Source organism: Pristiophorus japonicus, chromosome 7 (assembly GCF_044704955.1).
Source record: "Pristiophorus japonicus isolate sPriJap1 chromosome 7, sPriJap1.hap1, whole genome shotgun sequence".
Lineage (NCBI taxonomy): Eukaryota > Metazoa > Chordata > Chondrichthyes > Pristiophoridae > Pristiophorus > Pristiophorus japonicus.
The window spans coordinates 31566881-31581466 of NC_091983.1; the positions used below are offsets into that span (position 1 = coordinate 31566881).

At 45.3% G+C, this 14586-nt stretch overlaps 1 protein-coding gene across 1 annotated transcript in view; it reads right to left on the reverse strand.

The window, feature by feature from the left end:
* Positions 1-14586, reverse strand: part of lrrc1 (leucine rich repeat containing 1) — a 390137-nt gene that overhangs the window by 26633 nt on the left and 348918 nt on the right. The window contains exon 32 of the mRNA XM_070884885.1: positions 10266-10319. Coding sequence (XP_070740986.1) covers positions 10266-10319 — 54 coding nt within the window. The remainder of the gene's footprint in view (positions 1-10265; positions 10320-14586) is intronic.

The following is a 14586-nucleotide window of genomic DNA, read 5'->3' on the forward strand; positions in this document are numbered from 1 at the left end:
AATAAAATGGAGACAGAAGCAAAAGATAGAAAGGAGAATAGTAAAAGTGGAGGGCAGAGAAACCCAAGGCAAAAAACAAAAAGGGCCACTTTACAGCAAAATTCTAAAGGGTCAAAGTGTGTTAAAAAGACAAGCCTGAAGGCTCTGTGCCTTAATGCGAGGAGTATTCGGAATACGGTGGACGAATTAACTGCGCAGATAGCAGTTAATGGGTATGATGTGATTGGCATCATGGAGACATGGCTCCAGGGTGACCAAGGCTGGGAACTCAATATCCAGGAGTACTCAGCATTTAGGAAGGATAGACAGAAAGGAAAAGGACACAGGGTGACGTTGCTGGTAAAAGAGGAAATTAATGCAATTGTAAGGAAGGACATTAGCTTGGATGATGTGGAATCGGTATGGGTGGAGCTACGGAATACCAAAGGGCAGAAAACGCTAGTTGGAGTTGTATACAGGCCACCAAATCGTCGTGAGGTTGGGGACAGCATCAATCAAGAAATAAGGGATGTGTGCAGTAAAGGTACTGCAGTAATCATGGGCGACTTTAATCTATATATTGATTGGGCTAACCTAACTGGTAGCAACGCAGTGGAGGAGGATTTCCTGGAGTGTATTAGGGATGGTTTTCTTGACCAATATGTCGAGGAACCAACCAGAGAGCTGGCCATCCTAGACTGGGTGATGTGTAATTAGCAATCTTGTTGTGCGAGGCCCCTTGGGAAGAGTGACCATAATATGGTAGAATTCTTTATTAAGATGGAGAGTGACAAAGTTAATTCAGAAACTAAGGCCCTGAACTTAAGGAAAGGTAACTTTGATGGTATGAGGCGCGAATTGGCTAGATTAGACTGCAAATGATATCAAAGGGTTGACAGTGGATAAGCAATGGCAAACCTTTAAAGATCATATGGATGAACGTCAACAATTATACATCCCTGTCTGGAGTAAAAATAAAACGGGGAAGGTGGCTCAACCGTGGCTAACAAGGGAAATTAAGGATCGTGTTAATTCCAAGGAAGAGGCATACAAATTAGCCAGAAAAAGTAGTAAGCCAGAGGACTGGGAGAAATTTAGAATACAGCAGAGGAGGACAAAGGGTTTAATTAAGAGGGCCAAAATAGTGTACGAGAGGAAGCTTGCCGGGAACATAAAAAATGACTGCAAAAGCTTCTATCGATATGTGAAGAGAAAAAGATTAGTGAAGACAAAGGTTGGTCCCTTGCAGTCAGATTCAGGTGTATTTATAATGGGGAACAAAGAAATGGCAGACCAATTGAACAAGTACTTTGGTTCTGTCTTCACAAAGGAAGACACAAATAACCTTCCTCATGTACTAGGGGTCCGAAGGACTAGTGAGAAGGAGGAACTGAAGGATATCCTTATTGGGCAGGAAATTGTGTTAGGGAAACTGACTGGATTGAAGGCCGATAAATCCCCAGGGCCTGATAGTCTACATCCCAGAGTACTTAAGGAAGTGGCCCTAGAAATAGTGGATGCATTGGTGATAATTTTCCAACAGTGTATCGACTCTGGATCAGTTCCTATGGACTGGAGGGTAGCTAATGTAACACCACTTTCTAAAAAAGGAGGGAAAGGGAAAACGGGTAATTATAGACCAGTTAGCCTGACATCAGTAGTGGGGAAGATGTTGGAATCAATCATTAAGGATGAAATAGCAGCACATTTGGAAAGCAGTGATAGGATTGGTCCAAGTCAGCATGGATTTATGAAGGGGAAATCATGCTTGACAAATTTTCTGGAATATTTGGAGGATGTAACTAGTAGAGTAGGCAGGGGAGAACCAGTGGATGTGATGTATTTGGACTTTCAAAAGGTTTTTGACAAGGTCCCACACAAGAGATTGGTGTACAAAATCAAAGCACATGGTATTGGGGGTAATTTACTGACATGGATAGAGAACTGGTTGGCAGGCAGGAAGCAGAGGGTCGGGATTAACGGGTCCTTTTCAGAATGGCAGGCAGTGACTAGTGGAATGCCGCAGGGCTCAGTGCTGGGACCCCAGCTCTTTACAATATATATTAAAGATCTGGATGATGGAATTGAGTGTAATATCTCCAAGTTTGCAGATGACACTAAACTGGGTGGCGGTGTGAGCTGTGAGGAGGACACTAAGAGGCTGCAGGGTGATTTGGACAGGTTAGGCGAGTGGGCAAATACATAGCAGATGCAGTATAATGTGGATAAATGTGCGGTCCAAAAGTTTATGGTCTGATAAAGAATCTACTCTTGCCTGTGAGTCCAACAGAGAAGACGTATGAAGAATTGTGTACACTGGCACAGGACCACCTTAAGTCAAATGAAGGCATCATCATCTCGAGATACAGATTTTATACACACATTCACTCAGAGGGCCAGAATGCGGCAGAATTCGTTGCCGACCTGAGACGTCTAGCGGGACCGTGTAAGTGCGGGGCTGTGTTGGCAGACATGCTGCGGGACATCTTTGTAATCGGCATCAACCACAAGGCGATCCTGCGTAAACTACTGGTGGTGGAGACGTTGGACTTGAACAGGGCCATCACGCTTGCTCAGTCATGCATGAAGATGGATAGAAGTCTAAAGCAGATATCTGTGAAAAATTGAAACTCGGAAAGTAATGTAAATATGATTGATTCGCCGTTCGACAGAGCGGCACATGACGGGGCCTACTCGATTGCGTACGCGAAACCTGTGGCTGCCCAAAGTCTGCCAGCGGGAATGCATCTGATTTCTCCGTGTTGGCGTTGTGGGGGAAATTACCGGCACCAGCAGTGTCGATTTAAGCAATAAAGTTGCAAAGGCAGTCTGAGAGTAGGGCATCCGCAGTGCAAGTGTCCGCAGATGAGCAAGCGTGTTGTGATGCACCACATGGAGGATGACGGTCAGACTAGCGCAGATCCGGATACACAATCCGAGATACCAGAGGAGGAAGTGCATGGACTGTACTCGTTCCTAACTAAGAGCAAACCGATAATGATCAACGTGAAATTTAATGGGGTGCCGGTATTGATGGAACTGGACATGGGGGCGAGTCATAGAAACAAAGAAACATAGAAAATAGGTGCAGGAGTAGGCCATCCTGCCCTTCAAGCCTGCACGACCATTCAATAAGATCATGGCTGATCATTCCTTCAGTATCCCGTTCCTGCTTTCTCTCCATACCCCTTGATCCCTTTAGCCACAAGGGCCATATCTAACTCCGTCTTGAATATATCCAATGAACTGGCATCAACAACTCTCTGTGGAAGGGAATTCCATAGGTTAACAACTCTCTGAGTAAAGAAGTTCCTCCTCATCTCAGTCCTAAATGGCCTACCCCTTATCCTAAGCCTATGTCCCCTGGTTCTGGACTTCCCCAACATTAGGAACATTCTTCCTGCATCTAACCTGTCCAGTCCCGTCAGAATTTTATATATTTCTATGAGATCCCCTCTCATCCTTCTAAACTCCAGTGAATACAGGCCCAGTCGATCCAGTCTTTCCTCATATGTCAGTCCTGCCATCCCGGGAATCAGTCCGGTGAACCTTCGCAGCACTTCCTCAATAGCAAGAACATCCTTCCTCAGATTAGGAGACCAAAACTGAACACAATATTCCAGGTGGGGACTCACCAAGGCCCTGTACAACTGCAGTAAGACTTCCCTGCTCCTATACTCAAATCCCTTGCTATGAAGGCCAACATACCATTTGCCTTCTTCACCGCCTGCTGTACCTGCAAGCCAACCTTCAATGACTGATGAATCATGACACCCAGGTCTCGCTGCACCTCCCCTTTTACTAATCTGCCACCATTCAGATAATATTCTGCCTTCATGTTTTTGCCCCCAAAGTGGATAACCTCACATTTATCCACATTATACTGCATCTGCCATGTATTTGCCTTCTCGCCTAATCTGTCCAAATCACCCTGCAGCCTCTTAGCGTCCTCCTCACAGCTCACACCGCCACCCAGTTTAGTGTCATCTGCAAACTTGGAGATATTACACTCAATTCCTTCATCCAAATCATTGATGTATATTGTAAAGAGCTGGGGTCCCAGCACTGAGCCCTGCGGCACTCCACTAGTCACTGCCTGCCATTCTGAAAAGGACCCGTTAATCTCAACCCTCTGCTTCCTGTCTGCCAACCAGTTCTCTATCCATGTCAGTACGTTACCCCCAATACCATGTGCTTTGATTTTGCACACCAATCTCTTGGAGGAGTCAGACTGGGGACCTGTGCGATTCCCTTAGTCAGCCCTTATTATAATGCCCGTTCCTCATGGGCAGCCTCCGATTTGGAGGGGGGAAATTGGACGGTGCAGCAACATATCAAGGGCTTGCCGCGGTAACTTAACAGGGAGCTGCCTTTAACATTGGGAACAGAAAGGAGCAGCAATGTGGAGCAGCAGGCCACACAAAGTTACATAAGATTTCAGACCTGTTTAAGTGGGAAACCAGATAAAGGGCTGGATTTTACCAACCTCGGCAGGCCCAGGGCGGTCAACGTCCTTTTCGAGTTCCAACTCCGTAGCTGTCTCGATCCCGGCCTCCGGCATGACTGTTCTCTGATTGGGCTTGTTAAGCCCACCCAGTGCGGTTCCCAGCCAATTAAAAGGAAGCGGGACTGATGACATCATCTGATGACATATCATCAGCCGGTTTCCTTAAAGGGACCATGCCCACATATGTTTCATTATTTGTGCTGTCACTATTCTATAGCATTGCAGTGCTGCAAACACTGACAAGCACTGCACAGAGGTGCACAGCTGCACCCAGGCTCTCCTGTGTCTGCCTCCATATGCTTATGGAGAGAATCACAGCATGCAAGGAGTTTTTTCCTCCCTTCCAGTGGGCAGAAGAGATCTCCCCAGGACACCAACACAGCCTGGTTGCAACATTGCACAGGAGGGCACAAGCAGGGATGTCATCAGGAGGACCAGGCTGCAGTGGTGCAAACCTTTCGATGATCTCAGTGGATCACGAAACGTTACTGCAAAGCCACACCCAACCTCATCCTATCCCCATCACTCTGCCTTCCCTATCCTTACCCCTACACATCCTTACTCACACCAACTTACCTTGCACCTCCACTCATCCCTCTCTATCTATATTATCACATCCCCATCTCACTAGCCATCTCTCACACGCACCCTCATCCTTGACCAATAATACAACACAACAACACACAAATCTGTGTGCACCTTTGGAAATAGCTTTGTGAGTTACAGTGAATGGTGAGACATAATGGTACCGCCCTCCCCCACCTCCCCCACCCCCCCCGCCCAATGATGTGGTGTGTGAAAGGAATGGGTTGGGCATTGTAGGGATGCTTTATGGTGTCAGTGTGGGTTGATGCCAACCTGGCGCATCATGTGGAAGCCAGGGTGTACAGCATCAAGTGAAGTAAATCTGGCCATGGTTTGGCCATCCTTGGCCTCCCGGGCAGCAATGTGGTCGGGTGCTAATGCCCTGTGTCCTGTGCAGCATCAAGTGGTTGCGGGGAAGGTTGGTGGTGTTGTTGGTGATGCTTGTCTGCCTGGTGATGTTGATGTTGGGGCTGATCGTGGTGGGATTCTGAAGACCAAGGTGAGATTGTGTCAAGGGCACCGATGCTGCTGGAATAGATGACAGCTGAAGTTGAGATGACAGAAGCGATCTGTCAAAGGTGAGAGGTTGCTCCAAGGAGGTGACACTTGATAGAGAGTTCACTGCAAACACTTCAAACCTCCATAAAGCTGAAAAGTGTCTTCCAAATCCTGAAGGCTCCAGCTTCTTTGATTGAAAAGTGAACAGCTGTGAAATGGTAGCTTTTATACCACTTCTGTAGCTGTCAATGAGTCAAACCAATCCCGAGTTGTTGAGAACCCAACACACTTACCTGATGTAATATCCGAGGGAAGTGAACCTTGTAAAAAAAAAAAACTTGGAAAAATCCTTTGGGCCTGGTAGAATGCTGCTTAAATATCTTTAAGCAGCTTCTTAACTAGCACAATTGCTTGACACACTTAGTGGCAGGTCTGCAATCCGCAGAAAGAGCTGGCACTTTGGAAATTCACAAGGAGGCAGGTTCAGAGCAGACTTCGGCCCCGCTGTTAACCACCTCCAAACTCGCACTCGCAGGGCTGGTAAGATTCCGGCCAGGAACTCCAATAGCCCCTGCAGATTAGCTGACAGCACCTTAGGATCCCTAAAACGATTGCTGCAAATGGCTGCCCCCCGACTAGTACTGCCCTTGGTTAGTGTGAGAGAGCAGGAACTGGCAGTAGTCAGGTGGACAAACACAATCAATGGCACTGGATTACTTGCCCTCCCTATTTTAAATAATGCATGAGGCCTCTGAGTCAGAAGGTTGTGGGTTCAAGACCCACTCCAGAGATTTGAGCACTAAATCTAGACTGACACTCCAGTGCAGTACTGAGGGAGTTACCAAATTTCGGATGAGACGTTAAACTGAGGTCCCGTCTGATCGCTCTAAAAGATCCCATTGCACTATTTCGAAGAAGAGCAGGGGAATTATCCCCAGTGTCTTGGCCAATATTTATCCCTCAACTAACATCCCTAAAACAGATTATCTGGTCATTATCACATCAATGTTTGTGGGAGCTTGCTGTGTACAAATTGGCTGCCACGTTTCCCACATTAAAAGTACGACTTCAAAAGTACTTCATTGGCTGTACAGTGCTTTGGGACATCCCGAGGTTGTGAAAGGCGCTATATAAATGCAAGTCTTTCTTTCTTTTCTGCCAGTTTCAGGCGGTAGCTCTGGCCACCAGGATGCAGGTCCACCCAAAAATCTGAACAGACAACGCAGTAGTGGGTCAGCCTGACTAGCTGAGGCCTGATTTTTGGCTCCAGGGTTAGAGCGAGGTGAACATCACCCACTATGTTCCAGGTCAGCTCACAGTTTTAGGGTCGCACATTTAGAACCAAAATAACCTTTGAGAGATTTTGTGAAAAGTTTAATTTTTATGCATTAATTTACTTCAATTTTAAAAGGATGAATTATTCAAAGAATGTAAAATTCAGCAGTAGGGCTATTTCAGCAGGAAACGCAAATCTCTCAGATGTTGCTGACTGCATTTCTAAACAGTCAAACTATACATAAGATTATATAGGATATACGACACAGAAACAGACCATTCGGCCCAACCAGTCCATGCCGGCGTTTATGTTCCACTCAAGCCACCTCTCCTCTTTCCTCATCGAACCTGATCAGCATAACCCTCTATTCCCTTTTCCCTCATATACTTGTCTAGCCTCCCCTTAAATGCATCTATACTATTTGCCTCAACTACTCCCTATGGTAGTGAGTTCCACATTCTCACCACTCTTGGGGTAAAAAAAGATCCTTCCGAATTCCCTATTGGATTTCTTGGTGACTATCTTATATTGATAGCCCCTAGTTATGCTCTTCCTCATAAGTGGAAACATTCTCTCTGTATCCACTCCATCAAAACCTTTCCTAATTTTACAGACCTCTATTAGGTCACCCCTCAGCCTTCTCTTTTCAAGAGAAAAGAGACCCAGCCTGTTCATCCTTTCCTGATATGTATACCCTCGCATTTCTTGTATACTTCTCTGTTCTTTCTTTACCAGCAAACTAACTTTGTTCGAAATTCTATTTAATTATTCACCCCCTGGAGAAGTCCATGTTGACACCGATATATGGATCTTCTCAAATCTGGATGAAAATGGAATATTTAAGTTGGATGCTTGTAGTATCTCCGACAGGACACAGTTATTCCAGTAATTATGTTTTACTTTCAAGATGCTAATTATTACATGATTAGAGCTTCCTATTTATATCAATATTATAAAGAATTAAAATGTGCTGTTAGTCACAGAACACAGACAGTGGCCAAGAGTTTCTGTTTTGGGTGCAATTGGTCCAGAAGGGTTTTTTGTCCTCAAGTTTCCACTCAAACTAATTTGCGAATGGCCGAACATAAAATCTACTATGCACCTGCACAATCGGACGGTGTTACAGAACGTAATTTATTTAAAGAAAATTCTTGGCATTAAAAATATTCCTTGATGTATTTAAAAGTAGTAACCTGGTGCAGCTTAATAAATACAGCTGAAAATAGGATTATCACAAAAAAATAAGCATTTTTAATCAGCGTGTCAGATTCACCACCTGTGAGTAACCCAATTTAAAATAACTGAAAGTGTCTTTGAAAAACTATATCGAATCATTTACTACTTATATTGAGGCACAGTAGTCAGCTCCTTAGTATAGATTGAATCTCCCTTACCCAGAACCCTCGGGACCTGGCCTGTTCTGGATAAGGGATTTTTCCGGACGAGGGGTAGTCACGTTAAATTGGATGATACAGGTACTGAGCAAGGAGATATCGGGGCTGGCTGGCTTGGAGCTGGGAGTGCAGCAGAGAGATCATGGTGAGGGTGGGGGGGGTGGGGGGGGCGGTGGATCGCGGGGTCAGGCCAACGATTGCGGGAGTCGGCAGGGAGGAAGGACTTCAATTTGTTCATGTCAGAGTTCTGCGCATACGCCACCTGGTGGCCGGGAATGGTTCTGGACAAGGGGTGGTTCCGGATCAGGGAATTCTGGACAAGGGAAGTTCAATCGTAACTTTAAGAAAAAATCGTAGAAGCATAGAAACTTATAGCACAGAAGGAGGCCATTTGGACCGTCGTACCTGTGCCGGCTCTTAGAAAGAGAGTCGTGCTTAGTCCCACATCCCCGCTTTTTGTCTGTAACCCTGTAAATTCTTCATCGTCAAATACCTGTCTAACTCCCACTTAAAATTATTTATGGAATCAGATTCCACCACCTTTACAGGTAAAGTGTTCCAGATCCAGATAACTCAGTGAAAAAAATGTCTCATCTCCCCTCTAGATCTTTTACCAATGATTTTGAATCTACGACTTCTGGTTATTGACCCACTCGCCAGAGAGAATAGTTTCTCTCTATCTACTCTATCAAAACCTTTCAACATCTTGAAAATCTTTATTAGGTCACCTCTTAACCTTCTCTGTTCCGTGGAGAGCAGTCCTAAGTTTTCCAACCTCTCTTCATAACTGCAGTCCCGCATCCTGGTAACATCCTGGTAAACCTCCTCTGAACCCTTTCTAAGGCCTTTTCCATCTTTCCTGGTGTGGTGCCCAGAATTGTCCACCATACTCCAGCTGAGGCCTAACCAGTGATTTATAAAGTTCGAGCATGATTTCTTGGCTTTTATATTCTGTTCCTCTATTTATAAACCCAACTAACCCATATGCTTTTTAATCACCTTATTAACTTGCCCTGCCAACTTTAAGGATGTGTGTATATGGACACCAAGGCCTCTCTGCTCATCTACACTTTTCAAAATTGTGCCATTTATAGTATACTGTCTTTCCATATTCCTCCCAAATGACATCACTTCACATTTCTTCGCATTGAGCTCCATCTGCCACGCTTCTGCCCATGTTACCCTCCTGTCTATGTCATCTTGAAGTCTACAACTATCTACGACTTTGCCAAGTTTCATTTCAGCTGCAAACTTTATAATATTTCTCCCGACACCTGAGTCGTTTATAAAAATTTTAAAGTGTAATGGACCCAAAACTGACCCTTGGGGACCACTGGAAATCACATCCCAGTCTGAAAAACATCCATCCATCATCACCCTTGGCTTCCTGTTACTGGTCCAATTTTGTATCCATACTGCCACTTTCCTTAATTCCATGGGCTTCCATCTTCTTAATAAGCCTCCTGTGTGACACTTTGTCGAATGCTTTCCAAAAATGCATTTAAACAACATCTACTGCACTACCTTGATCCACCTTCTCGCTTACCTCTTCAAAGAATATTTGAAAGCTTTTCAAATGTGCCTATTAGTGTCCTTGTGCCTAAAAAAAAAGGCTTAATTTGAAGAGCCTCCTCAAAGGCCCACAAACGAACAATGGTGATTAATTTGATTGGGGGTGTGGCCAGTTTTGTGTGTGGGACAAGCTTCTAACATGATGGTTTTTAAACCAGCGATATAAGGTGGAGAAACTCCATTTCCGCTGAAGATAAATTGTGCTTAAAATTCTGCGATCTTTTGCATGGGTTTGGTCAATTTCAGGCGAATTGCCCTGAAAAAAAAACAACGCAACCTAGCGGAAACTCTGGGCCAGTATCTAAACACGGCATGTTAAATCCTTCATAGCAGAAAGAATAAAGTTTCAAAAACCATCTGAAAACATGATGTTTGTCCGGTTGTATTCTGAGGATGGCAAATAAAATGTAAGTAATTAAAGCCAAGTTCTATGAATGCAGATTGAGTAGTTTACCTCATGGATGCCAAGAGCTTCATTTTCATGGATTGTCGATATTGAGTGACACGGCTTCACAACATACAAGTAGAGAATGACAAGGAGAGTGAAAGTGCGGAATACAATCATCGCTGATCAAACACCTCAGCACAGTGATGCACTACTGCCAGCTATGGTTTGTGTACATACTGGGGTCGCTGGTATGATTTTTATTATAATTCATTCCTTTAAGCTTATTAGCATTGAAACAGCAACAAAACCGCCAAATGAGGCAAACCAAAATAAGTTAGTAATGTTAAAACAGAACGTATAGAACAAAAGTGAGCAGAATTTCTGTCAGAAGACAATGCCTCCTTTTGTGGACTATAAATCATATATCATGAGTCTCTATAATATATCCTCAGTTACATTATATATTGTACAGTTATACTAAATTAGTTGAAGAATTGTCTTTAGTTGCGGCAAGCCGAATTGCTGCATTCTCAATGGATGCAGGATTTCAATGTGGTCAGAAGCTTCCCTAGTTCGGCAATACCGAACACAGTGATCCTTCGCACTCTGTGAGTGAGTGTGGTACTTCATTTCTCAGTCCCCAGTATGAATACATAGATATTTAGAATGACGGACGACAAACACAAACTCACTCAGCAAATAATATGCTAACTAATATCTTGGACCTGTGATTCCAGAGTACAGAACTCTTCAATGGGAACAATGTCCTGGTGTGAGCAGAGACATTTATTCTGCTGCTCTTACCTTTTTCCACCTTTAGTTCCCCAATTTTCTCAGCTTCATTCCTGGGTTTGATCACAGCATTAATAGTCCTCTAATTCCTCGCCCAACATTTAAGAACATAAGAAATAGGAGCAGGAGTCGGCCATTTGGCCCCTCGAGCCTACTCCACCATTTAATAAGATCATGGCTGATCTGATCTTGGGCTCAGCTCCAACATCGGGAACATTCTAACGTCATCTAACCTGTCCCATTCTGTCAGAATCTTATATGATTCTATGAGATCCCCTCTCATCCTTCTGAACTCCAGTCTCTCCTCATATGTCAGTCCTGCCATCCCGGGAATCAGTCTGATGAACCTTTGCTGCACTCCCTCAATAGCAAGAACATCCTTCCTCAGATTAGGAGACCAAAACTGAACACAATATTCTAGGTGAGGCCTCACCAAGGCCCTGTACAACTGCAGTAAGACCTCCCTGCTTCTATACTCAAATCCCCTAGCTATGAAGGCCAACATACCATTTGCCTTCTTCACCGCCTGCTGTACCTGTATGCCAACTTTCAATGACTGATGAACCATGACAGCCAGGTCTCATTGCACCTCCCCTTTTCTTAATCTGCTGCCATTCAGATAATATTCTGTCTTCGCGTTTTTGCCCCCAAAGTGGATAACCTCACATTTATCCACATTATACTGCATCTGCCATGCATTTGCCCACTCACCTAACCTGTCCAAGTCACCCTGCAGCCTCTTAGCGTCCTCCTCACAGCTCACACCACCACCCAGTTTAGTGTCATCTGCAAACTTGGAGATATTACACTCAATTCCTTCATCCAAATCATTGATGTATATTGTAAAGAGCTGGGGTCCCAGCACTGAGCCCTGCGGCACTCCACTAGTCACTGCCTGCCATTCTGAAAAGGACCCGTTTATCCCGACTCTCTGCTTCCTGTCTGCCAACCAGTTCTCTATCCACATCAGTATATTACCCCCAACACCATGTGCTTTGATTTTACACACCAATCTCTTGTGTGGGACCTTGTCAAAAGCCTTTTGAAAGTCCAAATACACCACATCCACTGGTTCTCCCTTGTCCACTCTGCTAGTTACATCCTCAAAAAATTCCAAAAGATTTGTCAAGCATAATTTCCCCTTCATAAATCCATGCTGACTTGGACCAATCCGATCACTGCTTTCCAAATGCGCTGCTGTTTCATCCTTAATAACTGATTCCAACATTTTCCCCACTACTGATGTCAGGATAACTGGTCTATAATTACCCGCCTTCTCTCTCCCTCCCTTTTTAAAGAGTGGTGTTACATTAGCTACCCTCCAGTCCATAGGAACTGATCCAGAGTCGACAGACTGTTGGAAAATTATCACCAATGCATCCATTATTTCTCGGGCCACTTCCTTAAGTACTCTGGGATGCAGACTATCAGAATTTGAGTAATAATAGCGTGAAACTAAACAGTAGACTTTGAAAGTTTGGGTGAAATATGGAATAACATCTTAAGTAACCATCAGGACAATTATCAAATTAAGCATTCAGGTGACATTATAAAACTGAGATGAGATTACAGCAGCCAGATTTATTGGCACTATGATGGGAGGCAGCATTGGTCAAGCGATAGTAATGTTACCTGCAGCAAATGTGGGAAATGGTTGGAAATCTTTACATATAAAAGTGAGACTGTCCTCATGCTGTTTTCACTGAGATTTCTGCATTAATTATCTCTGAAATTCTTCTTAAATAGGATAATGAAGTGAGTTGCAAGACAGCAATCTAATTGAGAAGTTTTAATATCATAATCCTCAAAATTTGAGTATGTTATGAATATCAATACAATCCCAAGATTGAATGACTAATTGCCAGCTATTAGCTATTCTTCATAATAATTTTTCCAATTAACTTTAAAATGTGTATTTTAATTACTCCGTGTTATGCAGCAGGCAAGCTGTACTTGGTAAAGGCTGCACATCATAGATGGAAGATGATTGTCGTGTGGGATCTGCTATATGGCATCATAAGATTTGTACTATAGCAATAATAATTGTTGCTGCTTGTTTGTTTGCTTCAATAGGGTTTGGCAGAAAATAAATTGTACTCCATATTATATATTATATATTAATCTAATGTGGCAGCTACTCTAATGAGTTTAATGCCCATGTGTAAAGATGCTGCCTCAGTGCATCACCAGTTCTGAAAATTCAAAAAGTGCCATATTATCAAGGAGAAAGAAGTGTTGAGTTGGAATGAAACACAATGGATAAAATTGCTAACTCTGGGAGCTGTTGGGACCTGGGTGGAGACGGGGACAGAACTAATTTTGGGAGCTGCCATGGGTATGTGCAGGAAACGACACAGAGCCACATGCAAAAGCACAACACAGAGCCAGCAGCAATGGGAGCAGGAACTGACACAGAGCCAGCAAGGGGTGGGGAGGGCAGGAACTGACACACAGCCAGCAGGGGGGGGGGGGGGGGAGGGGGGGAAGGTGGGGAGGTGGGGAGGAAGTGACACGGAGCCAGCAAAAAGGGGGGGGGGGGCGGGGCAGGAACTAACACAGAGCCAGCAAAAAGGTGGGGGGGGGCAGGAACTGACACAGAGCCAGCAAGGGGTGGGGGAGGGGGGAAGGTGGGGAGGTGGGGAGGAACTGACACGGAGCCAGCAAAAAGGGGGGGGGGGGGCAGGAACTGACACAGAGCCAGCAGGGGGGGGGGGAGGGGGGAAGGTGGGGAGGTGGGGAGGAACTGACACGGAGCCAGCAAAAAGGGGGGGGGGGGCAGGAACTGACACACAGCCAGCAGGGGGGGGGGGGAGGGGGGAAGGTGGGGAGGTGGGGAGGAACTGACACGGAGCCAGCAAAGTGGGGGGGGGGGGGCAGGAACTGACACAGAGCCAGCAAAGTGGAGGGGGGAGGGGGGCAGGAACTGACACAGAGCCAGCAAGGGGGGGAGGGGGGAGGAACTGACACAGAGCCAGCAAGCGGGGGGGGGGGGGGGGGGCAGGAACTGACACAGAGCCAGCAAGCGGGGGGGGGCAGGAACTGACACAGAGCCAGCAAGCGGGGGGGGGCAGGAACTGACACAGAGCCAGCAAAAGGGGGGGGGGGGGTGGAGGAACTGACACAGAGCCAGCAAGTGGAGCGGGGGGGTGGAGGAACTGACACAGACCCAGCAAGCAGGGGGGGCAGGAACTGACACAAGCACAGAGCCAGCAAAGCTGGGGGGGGGGGGGGGGGGGGGGGGGGGGGCAGGGAGGAACTGACACAGAGCTAGCAAAGGGGTGGGGGAGGGGTGTAATTGCAGTACATTCTATAGGAAAATATCAGAAGAACTCTCAAATTTGTTACGAATAATTCTGAAATATAATGTTGCCAAACGGTTTGCAATACCTTGTGTTTGAATTGTGGGATTCAACCCTGAGGTGCATGAATTCTTTGCGTGTGAACGTGCCAGGTCATCGACACAGACACCAGTGCCAGTGGTCTGTGACGTTCTAGCTTCTACCCTTTTGTACTCGTTTATCATGTGGATTTTCACCAATACTCTCAACTCTTTGAGTACTGAAATTACAGCACTACTGAGAAAAACTAGTGGAAT